We start from the raw sequence: 20,345 nt of genomic DNA, 5'->3' as shown, positions 1-20,345 counted from the left end.
CCTTTGCTTTAGCTGCATGCATAATAAAAGTAAACATTTCAAACATATTCCAGATTAGTACGGTTATACACACAAAAAAAGTTAACCCAGACCCAAGCCACAAACCACTTTTTGTTTTGCACCTTTAAAGTACTAAAAATAGTCCTACAGCACTTCATCAAGCAACGTCCAAAACCAAAACATATATGGTAGTAATAGGGCAGACGGCCCAAAGCTTCGTTAATGAGGTAGATTTCAAGCAGCATCTTAAGGACAAAAAGAGGTACATAGCTGGAGGGCTTGGGAAGGAAATTCCAAAGCTTAGGTTATTGGCAGCTGAAAGCATACGCATCAATTATAAAAATCAGGGAGGCTCAAAAGGTCAGAATTAGAGTGCAGATATCGGAGGTTTGTGGGATTGGAGAAGATAACAGGAGATAAGTAGAGATAAAGCCATGGAGATAATTGAAAACAAAGATGAGTGTTTTAAAATCAAGGTGTAACAAGAAGGGGATTAAACAGTGCTTTATGCAAGGAAGGACGCAGTCAAACAGCTTTGATGACTTCTGGTTTAAAGAATGGAACGAAGGAGAACAGCCAGATGTACAGTGTAATAGTCACATGTACAGGGATTAAATAAAAGGCATGGATGAAGATTTCAGTAGGAGAGGGCGCAGGGGCAGACATAGTACAAGTTACAGGGTGTATAGCCTTAACCATGATGGGGATTTATGGTGGGAGGCTCACCTTGGGGACAAATATTGTTCAACCTCCAACTGTAACCAGGGAGAGGGATGAAGTTAACAGCAGTAATGAAGAAATGGCTTTAAACTTGCCAATTTTTAAATTGGGATATTATGATGCATGCAGGGCTGGATATGGTGCACCTCGCTCTGATAATTTAGTGACAATGATGGAGTCAAGGGAGGTCTAAAAGAACTTCCTTCAATGGTCTGAAAACTGAAATTGAAAAACTTACCCAAAACCTCTTTGTAATCCACCAAATCAAACCAAACGACAGCTACTGATGACCAGACACCCAATAAAGCAATTATCATGAACCATGTGAAGAACGAACTTCCAGAGGGTCCGTCACTTTTCTTCCCATTTTTATGAGAGCTGTGTTTATCTGAAAATGAAGAAAATCTCTTTAGTTGGTTTTGCTGTGGATGCAAATGAATGAAAATTCCCCAAAACCAGAATACCAAAGATGTTGAAAATATTAAAAACACAGATAATGCTGAAAAGATTCAGCAAGACTGTCAGCGTCAGTGAAGAAAGAAGGGTTAATGTTTCAGATCAATGATCTCTCATCAGACCTGGAAAAAAAATTAGAGAAGTAACTGGCTTTAAGCAAGTTCTCAAACAGGGAAAAGTGGCTTAAAAAAAATGAAAAGTCTTTCAGTGGCAGAAAGATTGATGGTGCAAGGCAAGAAAGGAATGGTAGTGGGACAAATGAAAAAAACAAAAAAAGGGTCAAGATGAGGAGTAATAGCAAATCAGTATCCTCTACCTTTATTTCAAGTCCCTCCCCCACAACCCACAAATCCATTTTATTCCTTCCATTTTTATACCATCCCTTGGCAACATTATCCAAAACCACAACATCAATTCAATATGTACAATGATCCCTCCTCACACTCCCACACCAGTCTTCCAAATTCTGGCCTCTTGAACATTCCCAACTACTGATCACTCTACTGGGGGCAGCCATTCACAGGATGCCAGAGTCCTACAGCTCAGAGATAAGCCCTTCGGCCAAAATTGGTCCATGCTGACCAAAATGTCCATCCACGCAAACGCCACTTCCCAGCACAAGGGCCATATCCTTCTAAATTTTCCTAACCATGTAGTCATCCAAATGCCTTTTAAATGTTATTAATGCATCCATCTCAAACACTTTTGCTAGCAGCTCATTGCATATATGTATCACCCTCAGTGTTAAAAAAAGGTGCCCCTCAGGTTCCCATGTATTCTTTCTCTTACCTTAAACTGACGCCATCTAGTCCTTGATTCCCCAACCCTGGGAAAAAGATTGACTGCATTCACTCTATCCATGCCTCTCATGATCTTATACATTTCTATAAGATCCCCCCTCAGTCTCCTACACTGTAAAGAAAAAAGTCCTCGCTTGTCCAACTTCTACTGCTAACTCAGTCCCTTGAGTCCTGCCAACATCCTTGTAAATTCCTTCTGCACTCTTTCCAGTTTAATAACATCCTTCCTATGGCAAGGTGACCAAAACTGAACACAATACTCCAAGTGCAGCCTCACCAACATACTGTACAACAGCAACATACCTTCCCAAAGTCTGTACTCAATGCCCTGACTGATGAAGGCCAGTGTGCCAGAAGCCTTCTTCACTGTCCTGTCGACCGGTGACTCCACTTGCAGAGAACTCCAAGGTCCCTCTCTTCCACTACGTTCCTTAAAGCCCTACCTTGATTTGACTTTTCAAAATGCAATAACTTATCTATATTAAACTCCATTTACCATTTCTCGGCCCACTTCCCTAGCTGATCAAGATTCTGTTGCAATTTATGATAACCTTCCTCACTGTTCATGATACCGCCTATTTTGGTGTCATCTGCAAACCTACTAAAATCTCGTACATTCTCATCCAAATCATTGATATAGATAACAAACAGCAATGGGCCCAGTACCAACTCCTAAGGCACACCACTAGTCTCAGGCCTCCAGTCCGACAATCATCCTTCCACTATTACTCTCTGCTTCCTACCATCAAGCCAATTGCGTATCCAATTTGCCAGCTCTCCCTGCATTCTATGTGATCTAACCTTCCAGAGCAGCCTACCATGTGGAACCTTATCAAAGGCCTCACTGAAATCCATATAGATGTCTACCACCCTGCCCTCAACCACCTTCCTGGGCACTTCAAAAAACTAACAAATTTGTGAGGCATGATCTCGCATGCACGAAGCCGTGCTGAATACTCCTAATCAAACCTTAATCTAAATGCATGTATATCTTATTCCTCAGAATCTTCTCAAGTAACTTACCTACCACAGATGTTAAGCTTACTGGTCTATAATTCCCAGGATTTTCTTTGCAGCCCGTCTTGCATGAGGGCGTAACATCACTACTCCAGTCTTCCAGGACCTCACCCGTGGCTAAAAATGATACAAATATATCAGCCAGGCCCCCCACAATTTCTTCTCTAGCCTCTTGCAGGGTTCAACGATATATTCGTGTGGGGGCGGGGGGGGCACGACAACATATTCAGGGGGAGGCAATGACCTAGTGGTATCATGGCTGGGCTGTTAATCCAGAGACCCAGATAACGTTTCGGGTTTGAATCCCACCACAGCAGATGGTGGAGTTTGAATTCTATAAATATCTGGAATTAAGAATCTAATGATGACCATGAATCCATTGTTGATTGCTGGAAAAACCTATCTGGTTCACTAACGTCCTTTAGGGAAGGAAACTGCTATGCTTACCTAATCTGGCCTACATGTGACTCCAGACCCATAGCAATGTGGTTGACTCTGAACTGCCCTCTGGGCAATTAGGGATGGGCAATAAATGCTGCCTGGCCAGCGACACCTCATCCCGTGAATGATTTTTTAAAAATCTGATCAGGACGAGGAGATTCATTCACTTTCATACATTCTAATACTTCCAACACCACTTCTACAGTGATATGGACTGTCCCCAAGATATCGTCACTAACTTCCCCAAGTTTCCATGTCTTCACGTCTTTCTCCACAGTAAACACATAAGAAATATTCATTGAGGACCTTGCCCATCTCCTGCGGTTCCACACATACATGTCAATCATAAGCCAATATTCTGGAACTTACCAATGACCACAAACTGAACTGTACCAACCATATAAGTAATGTGGCTCTAAGTCCAGGTCACAGCAGATAATACACCTTCTGATTCCCAAAAGCTTGTTCACTATTTACTAGGCGGATATCAGGCATGTGATAGAATCATTTGGCTGGCTGAGTGCAGCCCCCACAACACACAAGCAGCTTGACACCATCCAAGACAAAGAAGTGTACGTGACTGGCACCACCACCATTCAGTCCTTCCACTAACAACGCCCCATAGCAGCAATAGTGTGTATCATCTTCAAGATGCACTGTAGAAATGCAGATACATGGGAACACTACCACTTGCAAGTTCCCTTAAAACCTCACAACATTCTGACTTGGAAATATACCGCCGTTTCTTCGAGTCACTGGGTCAAAAAACTCGCTTGCCAACAGTATTGTGCATCTACAAACACCGAATCACAGAATCCCTACAGTGTGGAAACAGGCCATTCAGCCCATGTCCGCACCAACCCTCTAATGAGCATTCCACCAAAACTCAACCCTGCCCTTTCCCCATAACTTTGCATCTCCCACAGTTAATCCACCCAGCCTGTACATCTTTGGACTGTTGGAGGTAACCAGTGGGTTTCCTCTAGGTGCCCCGAGTCACAGGGAGAACGTGCAAGCTCCACACAAATAGTTGCCCGAGGGTAGAATCGAACCCGCGCCCCTGTCGACGTGAGACAGCAGTGCTAACCACAAAGCAACTGTGCCACCCTCTACAGTACAAAGTGGCAGCTCATCACCATCTTCTTGAGGAAGACTTGGAAGGGCAATAAACACAGAATGCCACATCATTGAGAAGAATCAAAAATGCCCCAGCCTCAAGTTCTGGTAGTCACTCCTATTATCTCTCTGCTCATCTTTCTCACTTTAAGATGCTCCTTAAAACCTACCTCTTTGCCCTCATCTAACCTAATGGCTCCATGGTACATACCGAATGACACAGTTATCAGGAGAGGTCCACATGATCGAGTATATAGGCTAAAAGCTATAGCAGTTAATAAACAGTCGGAAACCTAAAACAATTCAAATGTTTAACAAAACTACATTCGGTTGAAAAATAAAAGTCCAGCCAGAAAAATCCAGCTGTGGCTTATTATGGAGATTAAGGTAATAGTATTAGGTCAAAAGCAGAATCAGGAAACAATTACAATATAACGAGGCGGCTATTGGGCCAGTCACGTCTGTCCAACTCTCCAAAAAGCAAATTACTGAGTGAAATTCTCCCCTTTCCTTCCTTCCTGTATCCCTGCACATTCATTCTTTCCAGAAAATAGATTCACTCAAGGTACTTAAGAATTGGATCTATCTCCAACACAGCTTCAGGCAATGCACGGCAGATCCCAATGCCTCCTGCATTCCACAGGATGTAGGGTCAAAAGCTAAAGTAGGCAGCTATCAAGTTTGCTCTACCATTCAATGAGGTCACGGCTCATCTCATTCTCCAACTCTACTTTCCTGTCTTTTCCGCCATAATCCTCAATTTCCTCACTGATTAAAAATCTCTCAGCCTTGAATGTACTTAACAAACCTGCTGATACAGCTCTCTGCAGTGCAGAATGCCACAGATTCACTGTCAGAGAAGAAATTCCTCATCTCTACCTTAAATGGCCAACATTTCTTGAGATTGAGTCCTTTGATTTTAAACTCTCCCGCAAGGTAAACAACATTTTTGCTTCTGTCCTGTTAAGTTCCTTAAGAATCTTGTACATTTTACTAAAGTCACCTCTCATTCTTCTAAGCTCCAATGACTGCAAGCCCAACCAACTCAAACTCTCCTCATATGTCAGTTATCTCCAGGATCAACCTAATAAATCTTCTCTGGACAGTCCAGACAGCAATTACAGCAATATAATGCAAGATGGCAGCAGGGTAGGACACTCCAGTTGGAGCTCCTCTGCTTGCCAGTCCTTTCACTTTTCTTTTTTTAAATCTCCTTTTTACTGCTTTTCTTTCCTTCTCCACCCATTCTGCCCTACCTGGAGACTGGAGTCAAGGAGCGCATCAAGCATGGGCCGAGCCCCGCAGCAAAGCGAACGGCCAGTTGCCAAGCAACGTCAAGTAAGCCCTGGATGGAAGCCAGCACATGGAGGCAGCATGGCCTTGTGCTCTGGGGCCAGTGGGCATGGACTGGAACTTAAATACTTAGTCACTTATCATCATTCTGGACTTTTTTTTAAAAACTGTTCCCATGCTACAGTTAGAGTACTGGTCACAGTTGCGGTCAACGCACTATGGGAAGGGTGTGATTGCACTGGAGGGGGTGCAGTGGAGAGTCACCAGGATATTGCCTGGGATGAAGCAGTTTGGCCATAAAGATGGGCTGGATGAGCTGTTGTTTTCTTTGGAGGAGGGATGTGAGGGGAGGAACCTGATTGAAGTGTATGAGATTACAATGGATGTGGACAAGGTGGATAGAAGAGCAGCTGTTTCCCCTTAATTGAAGGCTCAGTAACAAGGGGACATACTTTTAAGGTGATAGGCAAGAGATTTACAAGGAAGAACGTTTCACCCAGAGGATGGGAGGGGTCTGGAATGCTTAGCCTGGGGAGAGCAGTTGAGGCAGGTAACCTCACAACCTTTGAAAAAGTACTTGGATGTGCATGTGAAGTGTCTTAACATTCTTGAATATGGGCCTAGTGCCAGAAAGTAGGATTAGTGCAAACTTAGTGGATTTTCGGTGGTACGGTTTCAATAAGCCTCTTCTGTACTGTATTATTCCATGATCTTTCTTTAGGTAAGGGGAACAAAATTGTTTGCAGTATTCTAGGTGTGATGTAAGTAGTTCCTTGTATAATTTGAGCAAGATTTCATTATTTATAGTGAATTCCCTTTGAAATAAAAGGCCAACATTCTATTTATTACCTGAATTTACGTGCGAGGAGTTCCAAATCCCTTGTTGCTGGAGCTTTCCACAGTCTTTCTCCAATTAAAAAATATTCACCTCCTCTATTCTTCCTGCTAAGGTGCAGCAGCTCATAAGGTTTTGCACACACGCTTAACCAGCCTATATCTCTCTGCAGACTGTGCCCTCTGCACCATTTACCTTCTCACCTACTACGGCCATTCCCAAACATTGCTATACTACATTCACTTTCCTCATCTATTATTCCTCATTAATATCCATTGTAAATAATTGTGGCCTAGTACTGATCACTGTAGAACTCCACTTGTTACAGGCTGCTATCCTGATAATGCATCCCCTATACCACCTCAGCTTTCTACTATTTTGAAAAAAAAAACTACGGATGCTGAAGATCTGACACAAAAACAGAAATTGCTGGAGAAACTCAGCTGGGTTGGCTGTATTTATGTGAGGAATGCAGAGTTAACATTTTAAGATCAGTGACATTTCATCAGATCTTCCAGTAGTTAGCCAGTCCTCTATCTATGCTAATACTACCTCCAACACCATGGACTCTTAAGCCCAATGTACAATATCTTGTCAAACACCTTCTAAAACTCCAAAGAAATTATATCCACTACTTCCCTTTACCTCAAACAACTCTAATAAATTTGCCAGACACAATTTCTACTTTGCGAAGCCATGGTGACTCAGCTTGCTCAAATGAGGTATTTTTAAGTGATCTATAATTACCTGATTTTTTTTTGACCCCTTTCCTTTTTAAAGAAAGATGTTACATTGACAGTTTTGAATCCTCTGGGGCTTTTTCAGAATTTAAGGACCATCCTAAGATTACGATCAATGTAACTTCTTTTAATATCCTACAGTGCATTCAAATCAGGTCCAAGGAAATTATCAAAGATATTTTTCCCCTGTCTCCATTCCATTTTTTTGACAATTATCTTAAATCTATGCCTTTTTTTCCAACCGTCCCACCAGATTGAACAGGCTTTTCCCCACCTACATTGTCCAGAGCCCTCATGTCTTGGAATACCTCGATCAAATCTCCTGTCAACCTTCTCTTCAAGAAAAATAGTCCCACATCCCCATTCTATTTGATGTTCCTCATCACTGGAACCATTCTCACCAATTTTCTTCTGCACTCTAAGAAGAAACTTGTAAAGTTGGAACAAATATTAGTAACACTGAGGATTGGGGGTTGCTTTAGAAACAATAAAAGGTCACCAGCCATCTTCAGCTACTTCATCAATAAGTTTCCCTCCATGAAGTCAGAGGTGGGGACATTTGTTGCTGATTACACAATGTTCAGAACCACTCAACTCCTCAGTCCATATCTAATGAAGCAAAAATTCTAGCCTTAGGTTAATAAGTAGCAAGCAACATTCGCATCACTCATGTTCCCGGCAATGACCATTTCCAACAAGAATGTAACTATCGCCTCTTGACATTCTCATCACTGCATCCAGCAATAACATCTTAAGGATTACCGGTGATCAGAAATTGAACTGGACTAACCATTTAAATAGTGTTGCTACTAGAACAGGTCACAGGTCAGGAATCCTGCTCAGCATAAGTCATCTCCTGATTCCCCTGAATCTGTCCACCAACTACACTGCACAAGTCAGAAGCGTGAGGGACTACTCTCCACTTGCCTGAATTAGATGAGTTTGAACAACATTCAAGAAGCTCCTATTATCGAGGGCAAAGCTGTCCAAAGGTTGCTCAATTCTATAACCATATCGAATGTTGGATACTATACCAAGAGTTTCAGAAGTACAGGTTGATTGAGCATGATCAGTTCCTTGTTTTTGTGAAAGCCAAAGGATGTACTCTTGAATCTGATCCGTCAGTCTTCCAGGCATCATACCAGCATTTCCACGTGCATTCTGAACATTTGCCAAGCATCAAGGCCAACACAGAAATTTCTATCAGTAAACGCAAAAGGACTGGAATAGTCATCCTTAACAAGCGCAACTATCGTTAAAAAACTGCGCACCATTCTTAATTAGAGTCTAAATTTCTGTCTATTGGAAACGCACATACAGACTGACCAGACAGCCTTATTCGCTTTGCTCAACAAACATTTTTTTTAAATTTGAGATCAGGGTTCAAGTCCTACCTGCTGTAGAGGTTTGAGATAGCATCACTGGACAGGTTGATTAGAAAATAATAAAAAGCACACTTACTCAAGTTGTACAATAGCTTCAAACTGCCAAATAGAATGTACTACAGGGTTTATCCTCCCAGTTCACTGTAATTATATATTCTGATAGCCCAAGACACACAAAGATTATGTCCCTTTATGCCCTGTCTTATCATGTCTAGTTCTACGCAATGTGAACTAGCCAAATGGTTGGATGAATTAGTACAACCAGTTGTTAACAAGCTTTCCACAAAGTGAAGGATTCCTCACATTTGGAAATACCACACTAAACAACGATGCTGTGTCCATGTGCTCATTTGACATTGCTAATATACTCACTGGAATACCACTCAATGATGCTATTGAAATACGTATGGCAACACTGCATCATAGCAATTTAGACAAAAACAAAACTCATATACCATGGTGGTCAAATTCAGAGTTCTGGCAAACTGAGCAACCCCTGTTTCTGGGCTATAATCTCTCTCTCTCTGCTCTCTCAACCAAACCACAGTAGCTATGAAACTTGGAGCAAAGATTGGTGGATATCATATACTGTTCCCTGTCTAAAATAGGACCTGATTGGCTGGCTGGCTCAAAGAGAGGACTATAATCAAGCAGCAGATAGGTTCTGTGATAAAGGCATTGTAGAGGTTTTAGGGGATGGAACAATGGTTCGATGAGCCTGGATATAAGAAGCTGAGGATAATTGGGTTTAACAGGGCTTGCAGGATACAAAATTTGCAAAACCAGGTATTTTTCTCTTTTACCTCAGACTCAAGGTCTAGAAAACGCAGAAAATGCAGCGAAAATACAATATAAGCTCTCTTAAAATGAAGGTACACAGACGCCTTTAAATGTGTCAATGTCTGAACTTCCTTAGTGTAGGTTGGTCAAACCCATTCAACCCACCTTCTTTAAAACCAGAAGTGGGCAAGTTTGACATGAACATGTTTACAACCTAAAGGTGTTTGTTTTACACAGTTAAAATACAACAAAAAGCTTTTCGATATTTAAATGCTCCACACTTTTGCCTTTGCACGCTTTTGTGTCACATATTGTAGTCATCAACTTTTATAATTTGAAGCCATGACACCATCACTTCACCCTGAGGAAAACCATGTCAGATATACAAAGGTATCTCAACATTTCCCTAAACCTCAAATGGACACCTTTGCCTTCAACAGTACAGCAACATTATAATTTCCAAAACTAGCCATCCGTCTAACCTGAAACTGAATTTACAAATTATTAACATCTGTGCAGTAGGCTGACTACACACCATCAATACTTCTGCACTGATGGGGACAACATTCCAGGTGTGAAAACCAGAATGTATTCATAAATAGAGAAACCCAAAAAGGAGACATTACAGACTCCCAAGCGATCTGCATGGAAAAATATACATTATGAAGTTTCAAGCAACTGATATTTATAGATTACAGTCAGGCTTTAATGGACTAAACTTTTTTTTTTAAGAACTAAACACATGGGTCATCAGCAAACTGCAGTTCGGTTTGTGAAGGAAAAGGTTTTGTCCAGTGAGCTTTTTAACTAGCATCCAACGTGGCAGAAGGCAGGGAAACCACTCACCTTTGGTGTTCAGTGCTTGCATGACTATCAGAGAAGCACAGTGGCTTCTGGCAGTAACTCTGCTCACCCCACTTACACCTTCTTGTTTCTCTACTATTTCCATTAACATTTCCTGTTGCCTTGCACCATTACCCAGGCCATTCACTCCTTGCTTCCATTCTAGCAGAGAACCTTCCCTTTTGTTCTTTCCCCATTACCCTGCTTGTTTACTAGTTTAAAACTTGTTGTAGTTCCAGCCTTATCCTGTTCTGATGAGGTCATTAACCCAAAACATTAACACTACTTCTTTCTCCACAGAGACCATCAATATGGCAACATCCAGCAGTTATGATTTTGCTTGTATTTTCTGAACAAGTCAAATGTTTTAAATCCATTGCCCAGCTTCAGACTGATTCAGTCATGAACAAAATTTAAAATTAGATTGTGCCAGTCAGAATCATAGTCCAGAGTGACAGGCATGTCACAAACCGCAGATGTGAGAAAATTCTTGGTACCTATGTTTGCAAAAGATCTAATGACAGCAAGAAATCATACAGAACACATTTGGTTAATTCCATATATAAACTGAACATTACCTGCATCATCTGCCATGGTGTCAGTCATCTACACCACTTCTCTTAAAATTGCAGGCAAAAACCATACAAATAACAATAAAAAGCAGATCAGAATGTTCAACTCTGCAATGCAAACTTCAGCTTCATAGATAGGAGAAAGTGAGAGCTAACTCAGCTATAACCTGATATGACTCTAGTCTGCAGAGTCTGCTAATGGAGTATTTTTAGATTTGCTTTCTCCACAAGCCAAACAGATTCAAGTACTCATATGGAAAGGCTCTTCTTTGAATGACAACTGTGGTGCAAACTTGTCCAAATTATCCAACTAAAAGTCACTAGTAGTATTCACTAATTAACTTGCGCTCAACAAAATGAAAACAAGATGATTTTCTTAATTCAGCTGTTCTACTACAGCAAAATGCTTCAATGTTAGGGATCATGCACAACTTTTAGGAAGTTAACAGAAGTATTTGATACCAACTTTAGACAATAATATATTTAGCAGCAAGCTAGCAAGTGATTTTTCACACTTTGCCACAAGGTGTCAGCACCTTTATTTAAGAAAGGCTAAAAGGAGAAGCCTGGGAACTATAGGCCCGTGAGCCTGACATCAGTGGTGGGTAAGTTGATGGAGGGGATTCTGAGTGATAAGATTTACCATGCATTAGGAAAGGCAAGGATTGATTATGGATAGTCAGCATTGCTTTATGCATGCATAATCATGTCTCACAAACTTGATGGAGTTTGAGGTGGTAACCAAAAAGATTGTGAAGGCAGAGCAGATGTTGTCAACATGGACTTTTGTAAAGCCTGTGACAAGATTGCACACGGTTGTCTAATTAATAAAGTTAGATCACATGGGATACAGGGTGACCTTGCCAATTGGATACAAAATTGGTTGGATGCTAGAAGGCTGCAGGTAGGTCTCAAAAACAAAAATGGAGTAAACAAAAGGGACTGTAAAAGACTTCAGGTTTATGAAATGATCTGACACAACTTAAAATTTAAGGCACAACTGTAAAGTAATTCATTTCAAAAGGAAGAAAGAGGGAAAGACAATTAATCTTCTTAATTCACGTAATTTACGAAACAATGGCTAGACCAGAACTTATTGCCTATGCCTGATTATCCTGAAACTGATGGTAGCGAGCTGCTTCTCTAACTGTTACCCTCCATGGAGTGCAAGGGCACAGTGCTTTTATGAAAAATGTTCTAAGATCCTGAGCCAGTAAAGGAGTGATGAGATAGTTCCAAGTCAGGACGGAGAGAGACTCAGATAGAAATTTATAGCTGATGACATTCCCGTGCATCTGCAGCCTTTTCTTCATGATAGCAGGGGCCATGGATTTGAAATCCCAATAGACATAGCTGCTAGATGGCACTTGCAGCAAGTGATGATAGAACCAACATGAGGCAAAAACCTACTTGACACTCAGTGACCACTCTGTCACAGATACATCTATCTAAGTGACGAAGGGGCAGTGCTCTGAAAGCTTGAGATTTCAAATAAACCTGTTGGACTATAACCTAATGTCATGTGACTTCTGATCTTGTCCACCCCAGTCCAACACTGGCACCTCCACATCATGATGTCCATCTAGGACAGTGTTAGCAGAATTCACCATCACACAGCCCTTACGGGGCTGAAGCTGCATCTTCATATTGGGAACGCCTTCTATTGTGTTTTGTAGCACTGTCACCATGCTAAATGTGAGAAATTAAATAGATCTAGAACTTTAAAAAGAGGCTGAATATGCTGAGGCTATTTTCCCTGGAGCATCAGAGGCTGAGGGGTGACCTTATAGAGGTTTATAAAACCATGAGGGGCATGGATAGGCCTTTTCCCCAGGATAGGGGAGTCCAAAACTAGAGGGCATAGATTGAAGGTGAGAGGAGAAAGATTTAAAAAGGGACCCAAGGGGCAACTTTTTCATGCAGAGGGTATTGCATGTATAGAATAAATTGCCAAAGGAAGTGGGAGGTTCGTACAATTACAATATTTAAAAGGCATCTGGATGGGTATACAAATAGGAAGGGTTTAGAGGGAAATGGGTCAAATGCTGATAAATGGGACTAGATTAATTTAGGATATCTGGTTAGCATGGACAAGTTGGACCAAAGTGTCTGTTTTTGCGCTGCACAGCTCTACGGCTCTAACTGAACTTCTGAGCCACTGCAAGCCAGCACCAGCAGTACCTGAAATGAATTCAACTGTAATCTGTAACTTCATGGCCCACTATGGCCTCCACTCTATCATTACTATTAAGCCAAGGAGATCAACTTTAGTGCAAGTAAGAGTGCAGAAGAGCATGCCAAGAGCAGCATGGAACATACCTAAAAATGAGTCAACTCAGTGAAGGATTAATCGCTCAGCAAATAGAGCAAGTAGCATGCAACAGACAAGGCTAAGTGATCCCACAACCAATAGATCAAAGCTAAGCTCTGCAGCCCTTCCAAAACCAATCATAAATGTTGCTGGACAATTAAACAACTACTGGGAGGTGGAGGTTCCATAAATATTCTTATTTTCAATGGAGGGAACCCAGCAGTGCAGTACAAGGTTGAAGCACTGACGTTTTATGTATTTTTTGACCATGTAACAATGTGGGAAAAGGACTGTTTTACAACAAAGGCTGGAGGAAGGAACTGCTGTACTTTTAAAAATCAGGGTACTGAAACTCATGCAAATAGTGCTTACACTGCTGCTTTACAAAACGAGATTAAAAGGGATTAATAGACGACATGGCACTACAGAATGAGGGGTTTGGCCAGCAACAAGTGAGTAATTGGTTGGTGGAATTGTGACCGATTACGGATGTCAGAGGGTAGCCTGATGACAACTGATTGGTTCCTAGGTAGCTGAATAGCTTGTGAAAGTGAACAATACAATGGGAAGCCCTTTGGACCTTTGGAAGAGGGTGCACAGATGTGGGTGCATGTATGCATACATGTCTCTCTTTTGTTCCAGTAAAATGCTAGCAGCTAAAGAAAACCGGTTTTCTTCTCCCACCAGTTGCTGTGAGCTGCTGTTTTTATTTAAAAAGTCAGAAACTTGACCATTCGTGAACCACTGCCTCCTATGAAGTGAAAGGATCTGAAGGAAAAGATCTGAGAATCAGGACTTGGGAAACAAAAGTCCCTCCATTGAATCCCCCACTATCAACCACCTGGGGGTTACCACGGACCAGAAACTCAACTGGACTCACCACATAAACACAGTGGCTACAAGAGGTCAGAAGCTAGGAATACTGCAGTGAGGAACTCACCTCCTGACGCCCGAAAACCTATCCATCAACTACAAAGCACAAGCCAGGAGTGTAATGGACCATTCCCCACTTGCCTGGATGGGTGCAGCTCCACTCAAGAAGCTTGACACAAATTGCGGCTGAAGAACCCCACTCAATTGGCACCACATCCACAAGCATCCACTCTCTCCACCACCGACACTCAGTAGCACTGTGTGTACTATCTACGAGATGTGCTGCAGAAATTCACCAAAGTTCTTTAGACAGCACCTTCCAAACTCAGGAGCACTTCCTCCTACAAGGACAAAGGCAGCAGATAAATTGGAATACCACAAAAAAAAAATGCAAGTTCCCCTCCAACCTACCTGCCATGCTGACTTGGAAATATATTTCCTTCTCTGTCACTGGGTCAAAATTCTGGAATTCCCTCCTTAAGAGCATTGTGGGTCAACCACAGAAGGTGGACTGCAGCGGCTCAAGAAGGCAGCTCACTGCCACCTTCTCAAGGGCAACTAAGGACAGGCAATAAATGCCGGCCAGCCAGCAATGCCCACATCTCACAAATGAAAGAAGAAAAGCTATTGTTCTATTTCCCCAGTACTACTACTCTCCATCCATAATATTAATTTATTTTGGCCTAGTTGCGTGTGTCTAGACGGTTTTAGAAAGGGGTTTAGAAAGTAGGTTTATATGGCAACAACTCAGTTTTTTCCTGTAGTTAAAATCAAACCTTGTCCACATTTTCCTGTTTACTGGAGTCTATCAGATGGGTAAATTGGGAACTCTGCAGACTTTAATAAAATGTTTCAACTTTTGTGATAAGTCCAGGAATAGCAGGGCTTGATTTCCAACATATTACTCCAGCAAGGCATGACAAACCTTTTGTACTTGCATCCATTTTTAGCCAGAAATGCCATGAATAACTTATTTCGTACATCGCCCGAGATCCCTAGCTACTTTGATTCAATCCAACTAATGACAATGGATACAACAAAAGCCCTGAAAACATTACGACAATAGGACTCAGGACTTGCGCTTCAATTTAGCCATGACCTTGGCCAAGCTGTTCCAGCACAGTTACAACACTGCCACCTATCCATTATGTGGAGAACTGCCCAGGTGTGTCACTGAGCATAAAAAGCAGGACAAATCTAATCCGGCCAATAACTTGTACCACTCAGTATCAAGTTAACGCCTCATTGTCAGCTGATGCTCAGTTTGGACTACACTAGGATTACTCGACTCCTGTCCTCATTACAGCCTCAGTCCAAACATGGAGAAATGAGCTGAATTCCAGAGGTGAGGACAGTGATTGCACTTGACATCAAGGCAGCATTTAACAATATATGGCATCAACAAGCCTAGCAGCACTGGAGTCAACAGGAATTAGGGGAGGAAAAAAACTTTATAGATTCATACCTGATAGAGAGGAAGATTATCATGGCTGTTGGAGATCATTTATCTGTGCCTCCGGACAATACTGCAGGTGTTTCTCAGGATAACATCCTAGCCCAACACCCCATCTCCAATTTCTTCCTCAATGATCTTCTACCTTTCAAAGTTCAGAAGTGGGAATATTTGCTGATGATGATAAAATATTTAGCACTATTTCCAGCAACTCAAGATACTGAAACAGTCAACATGCATTTGCAACAAAATTGGGAAACATCCAGGCTTGGGCTGATAAGTGGCAAGTGATATTCAAGCCACCCAAGTACCAGGCTTAAAAAGACTACCATCGTCCCTTGAAGGTCTATGGCATCACAAAATCACCCTTTGTCAACATGAGCCACAGATACCACGGCTAGAAAAGCAGGTCAGAGATTAGAAATGCAGCAACTAACTTGATTCCTCTCTCATGTGTCCACTATATACAAGACACTATCAAGAACATGATGCAATAGTCTCCACTTGTCTGGACGGATGCAGCTCCAAAACAGCTCAAGAATCTTCAACACCATTCAGGTCAAAGCAGTCTGCTTGGGTGGCACCCTATCCATCATTTTCAATATTTACATCTTTCACCACTGAGGCACAGTGGCAGTAATATACGCCATCTACAAGGTGCACTGCAATAATTCATTGAGGATCTTCTAACAGCACCTTCTTAACCCACAACTTAAAAGAAGAGGGAAGACACATGGAAACACCACAAGTGCATGTTTCCTTTCCAGTCATTTCATCAATGTGGATTCACATCACTGTTACACCACTATCTGTGGGTCAAGATCTTGGAACTCCCTTCCCAAAAACACTATGGGTGGGCATATATATGATGTGGAGGTGCCTGTGTTGAACTGGGGTGGGCAAAGTCAGATGTCACATGACACCAAACGAAGGAGCAGCGTTCTGAAAGCCTTTGGTTTCAAATAAACCTATTGGGCTATGACCTGATGTTGTGTGACTTCTGACTACATGACATGGGCTGTGCAAAATGACAGCTTGCCATCACATTGCTAAGGCATGTAGTAATAGGGAATAAAGGCTGGCCCTACCAGTAGTGGTCACATCCCTCCAATAAAGTATAAAAAGGATTCACCTTATTTAAGCAGCCTTTGAGCAAGTTTGCTGCATGTGAAGTGCAAACTGTTAAATTGTATCTACTCAGTCATAGAGTTATAAAGCACGGAAACAGACCCTTTGGTCCAACTTGTCTATGCCAACCACATATCCTAAATTAATCTAGTCCCACTTGCCAGCATTTGGCCCATATCCCTCTAAACCTTTCTTATTCATATACCCATCCAGGTGCCTTTTAAATGTTGTAATTGTACCAGCCTCCACCACTTCCCCTGGCAGCTCAATCCATACACACACCAGCCTCTATGTGAAAAAGTTGTCCCTCAGGTCCCTTTCATATCTTCCCTCTCTCACCTTAAACCTATGCCTTCTCATTTTGGACTCCCCTACCCTGGGGAAAAGACCTTGGCTATTCACCCTATCTATACCCCTCATGATTTTATAAACCTCTATGCAGTCACGCCTCAGCCTCCGATGCTCCAGGGAAAATAGCCCCAGTCTATTCAGCCTCTCCCGATAGCTCAAACGTTCCAACCCTGGCAACATCCTTGTAAATCTTTTCTGAACCCTTTCAAGTGTCACAACATCCTTCCTATCCTTCTCAACAGAGAGACAAGAACTGAATGCAGCGTTCCAATACTGGCCTAACCAATGTCCTGCACAGTCGCATCATGACCTCCCAACTCCTATATTCAATGCGTTGACCAATAAAGGCAAGTGTATAAAATGCCTTCTTCACTATCCTATCTACCTGCAACTCCACTTTCACGGAGTGATGAACCTTCACTCCAACGTCTCTGTTTAGCAACACTTCCCAGGACCTTAGGATTAAGTTCTTCCTGATTTGTCTTTCCAAAATCCAGCACCTTACATTTGTCTTAATTAAACTCCATCTGCCACTCCTTGGTCCATTGGCCCAACTGATCAAGATCCCGTTGTACTCTCAGGTAACATTCTTCAGCTGTCCACGACACCTCCAATTTTAGTGTCATCCGCAAGCTCACTAACCATACCTCCCGCTTTCGCATCCAAATCATTTATATAAAATGACAAAAAACAGTCGACCCAGCACCGGTCCTTGTGGCACACCATTGGTCACAGGTGTCCAGTCTGCAAAGCAACCCTCCACCACTACCCTGTCTTCTACCTTAGAGCCAGTTGTGTATCCAAATGGCTGGTTCTCCATGTATTCTACGTTATCTAACCTTGCTAACCAGTATACCATGAGAAACCTTATCGACTGCCTTACTGAAGTCTATTTAGATCATATCCATTGCTCTGCCCTCAATCCTCTTTGTGACTTCAAAAAATTCAGTCAAGTTAGTGAGACATGACTTCCCACGCATGAAGCCATGTTGACTATTCCTAATCATTCCTTGCCTTTCCAAATACATGTAAATCCTATCCCGCAAGATTCCCTCCAACAATTTGCCCACCACAACGTGAGGCTCACCAGTCTCCAGTTCCCTGGCTTTTCCTTACCACCATTCTTAAATAGTGGCACGTTAGCCAACCTCCAGTCTTCTAGCATCTCACCTGTGGCTATTGATGATACAAATACCTCAGCAAGGGGCCCAGAAATCACTTCCCTAACTTCCCACATAGGTCTGGGGTACACTTGATTAGGTCTCTGGAATTTATCCACCTTTATGCGTTTTAAGACGACCAGCACCACCTTCTCATGGACATTTTTGAAGATGTCACTATTTATTTCCTCACATTATCTTTCATATCCTTCTGCACAGTAAACCCTCATTTCTCCCCCATCTTCTGTGGTTCCACACATAGATGGCCTTGCTGATCTTTAAGGGGCTCTATTCTTTCCCTGGTTACCCTTTTGTCCAAAATGTACTTGTAGAATCCCTTTGGATTCTCCTTAACAGTATTTGCCAAGGCTATCTCATGTCCCATTTGTGCCCTCCTGATTTAGCTCAAGTATACTCCTACTGCCTTTATACTCCTCTAGGGATTCACTCAATCTCTGCTGTCTATACCTGACATAGGCTTCCTTCTTATTCTTAACCAAAACCTTAATTTCTCTCACCATCCAGCATTCTAGCACACCTTACCAGCCTTGCCCTTCACCCTAACAGGAACATAATGTCTCTGTACTCTCATTATCCCACTTACCATTAATGCTCGTTCTCCAGTAGCATTTTGTTTTGACTGGTCAGACTGACCAATTCTCACTCACTTTATCCCGGAGTGCTGACTGAAGACACATACTGTGTCTCAGTGGCAAAGTTTTAAGTATTAAAGCCACCCTTTCCCCCATCTTTCTTGATCTTATCATCTTTCAATTTCTAACTCTCTGAAATGAATTCATCCCCTGATCGTAGCGCTCAATGTGCAACAACACTGCAAAATGAGCAGTTAATCCTCAAAATATATACATTTCATTCAAGATTTGCATTCCATAAAACCACTCCACCACTCAGTCAGGTGAAATTGAGTTCAACAGTACAACAACAGAACAAGTCTTTGCAGCACAAAACATAACTATTTAGCACTTGGTGCTGCAATAGCTCCATGATCAGGGTTATTTATTCAAATCACACTTCACTACTCAAGCAACTCATGGCTTCAAATGACTCCGCTTTAATAGTCATTCATGGTAATACCCTTTGTCCTCAGAATCTTTTGCAATGAAAAAAATTTATTTCTTCTAGTATGTATTTTGAGACCTCACCACAGAAATTCACCTCACTTCCAATAACTTAGAGAAATGAGTTTTGGCAGACTCTGATCTTGTCTTTGCCCAACATTATTTTTTGTTTTAAAAAACAATGTGGAAAGTGCAGCTGTTTATGTCAATCAGAACACTATAATACCAGCAAGTGAACTGCAAGCCAAGAGTTTATGCTAGCAGAGAATTTTTCTGTTAAGTATCACAAGTTTGAAGTTAATTGCAGTGATGAGAGCACATAGCATAAATAATAAATGCACAGGCATTTCACACGGGGAACATGTTTCACTTTGCTAGTTTCTGTTTATGTTACAGAAATACAACAATGGAATTTAGTGTCAAGGCTATTTTACTCTGCAATGCAAGAAAAATTCTTATTCCAATACGTATTAACTTCCCACAGCATCAATAACAAACTATAGTAATTATTTATGGTATTCACTGGAGTCAGTGCATCAACAATATTAACAGAGATCTTTCACCATTTCGGGGAAGGGAATATTGTGGACTAGTAATCTAGCAACCCAGGCTAACTCTCTGGAGACGTGTTCAAATTGATCATGGGAATTAAATTCAATCAATAACAAAGAAAAGTTAGAATTGAAATTCTAATAAGAGATGACATGAATGATCAGCAAGTTGTAAAAATCCATTTGGTTCATTCCTGTTCTTTAGGGAATAAAATGGTCATCCCTATCTAGCCTGGTTTACATGCAACTTCAGATCCATAGAAACGTGGCTGACTCTTAACTGCCCTCTGAAATGGCCTAGGAGGTCAGTCAATTCAATGGCAATTAGGGATAGGCAACAAATGAAAATTTTTTTCAATAATGCCCATATCCCATGTGTTAAATGATACAGCCTCCATTTTTTTGATTTTTCTAGGAAATGGGAAACATTCTAATCCTGTC

At 41.7% G+C, this 20,345-nt stretch overlaps 1 protein-coding gene across 1 annotated transcript in view; it reads right to left on the bottom strand.

Moving 5' to 3' along the window:
• The window catches only part of unm_hu7910 (un-named hu7910), a 220,646-nt gene that overhangs the window by 183,803 nt on the left and 16,498 nt on the right, over positions 1-20,345 (bottom strand). Inside the window, exons 2-3 of the mRNA XM_048595703.1 lie at positions 3,000-3,110; positions 959-1,108 (exon numbers count right to left, since the gene is read on the bottom strand). Of these exons, the coding sequence (XP_048451660.1) occupies positions 959-1,108; positions 3,000-3,110 (261 nt within the window). The remainder of the gene's footprint in view (positions 1-958; positions 1,109-2,999; positions 3,111-20,345) is intronic.

This window comes from Rhincodon typus, chromosome 4 (assembly GCF_021869965.1).
Source record: "Rhincodon typus isolate 14 chromosome 4, sRhiTyp1.1, whole genome shotgun sequence".
Lineage (NCBI taxonomy): Eukaryota > Metazoa > Chordata > Chondrichthyes > Orectolobiformes > Rhincodontidae > Rhincodon > Rhincodon typus.
The sequence above is the reverse complement of the archived record's forward strand: the minus strand, read 5'-3'. Positions and strand labels throughout refer to the sequence as shown.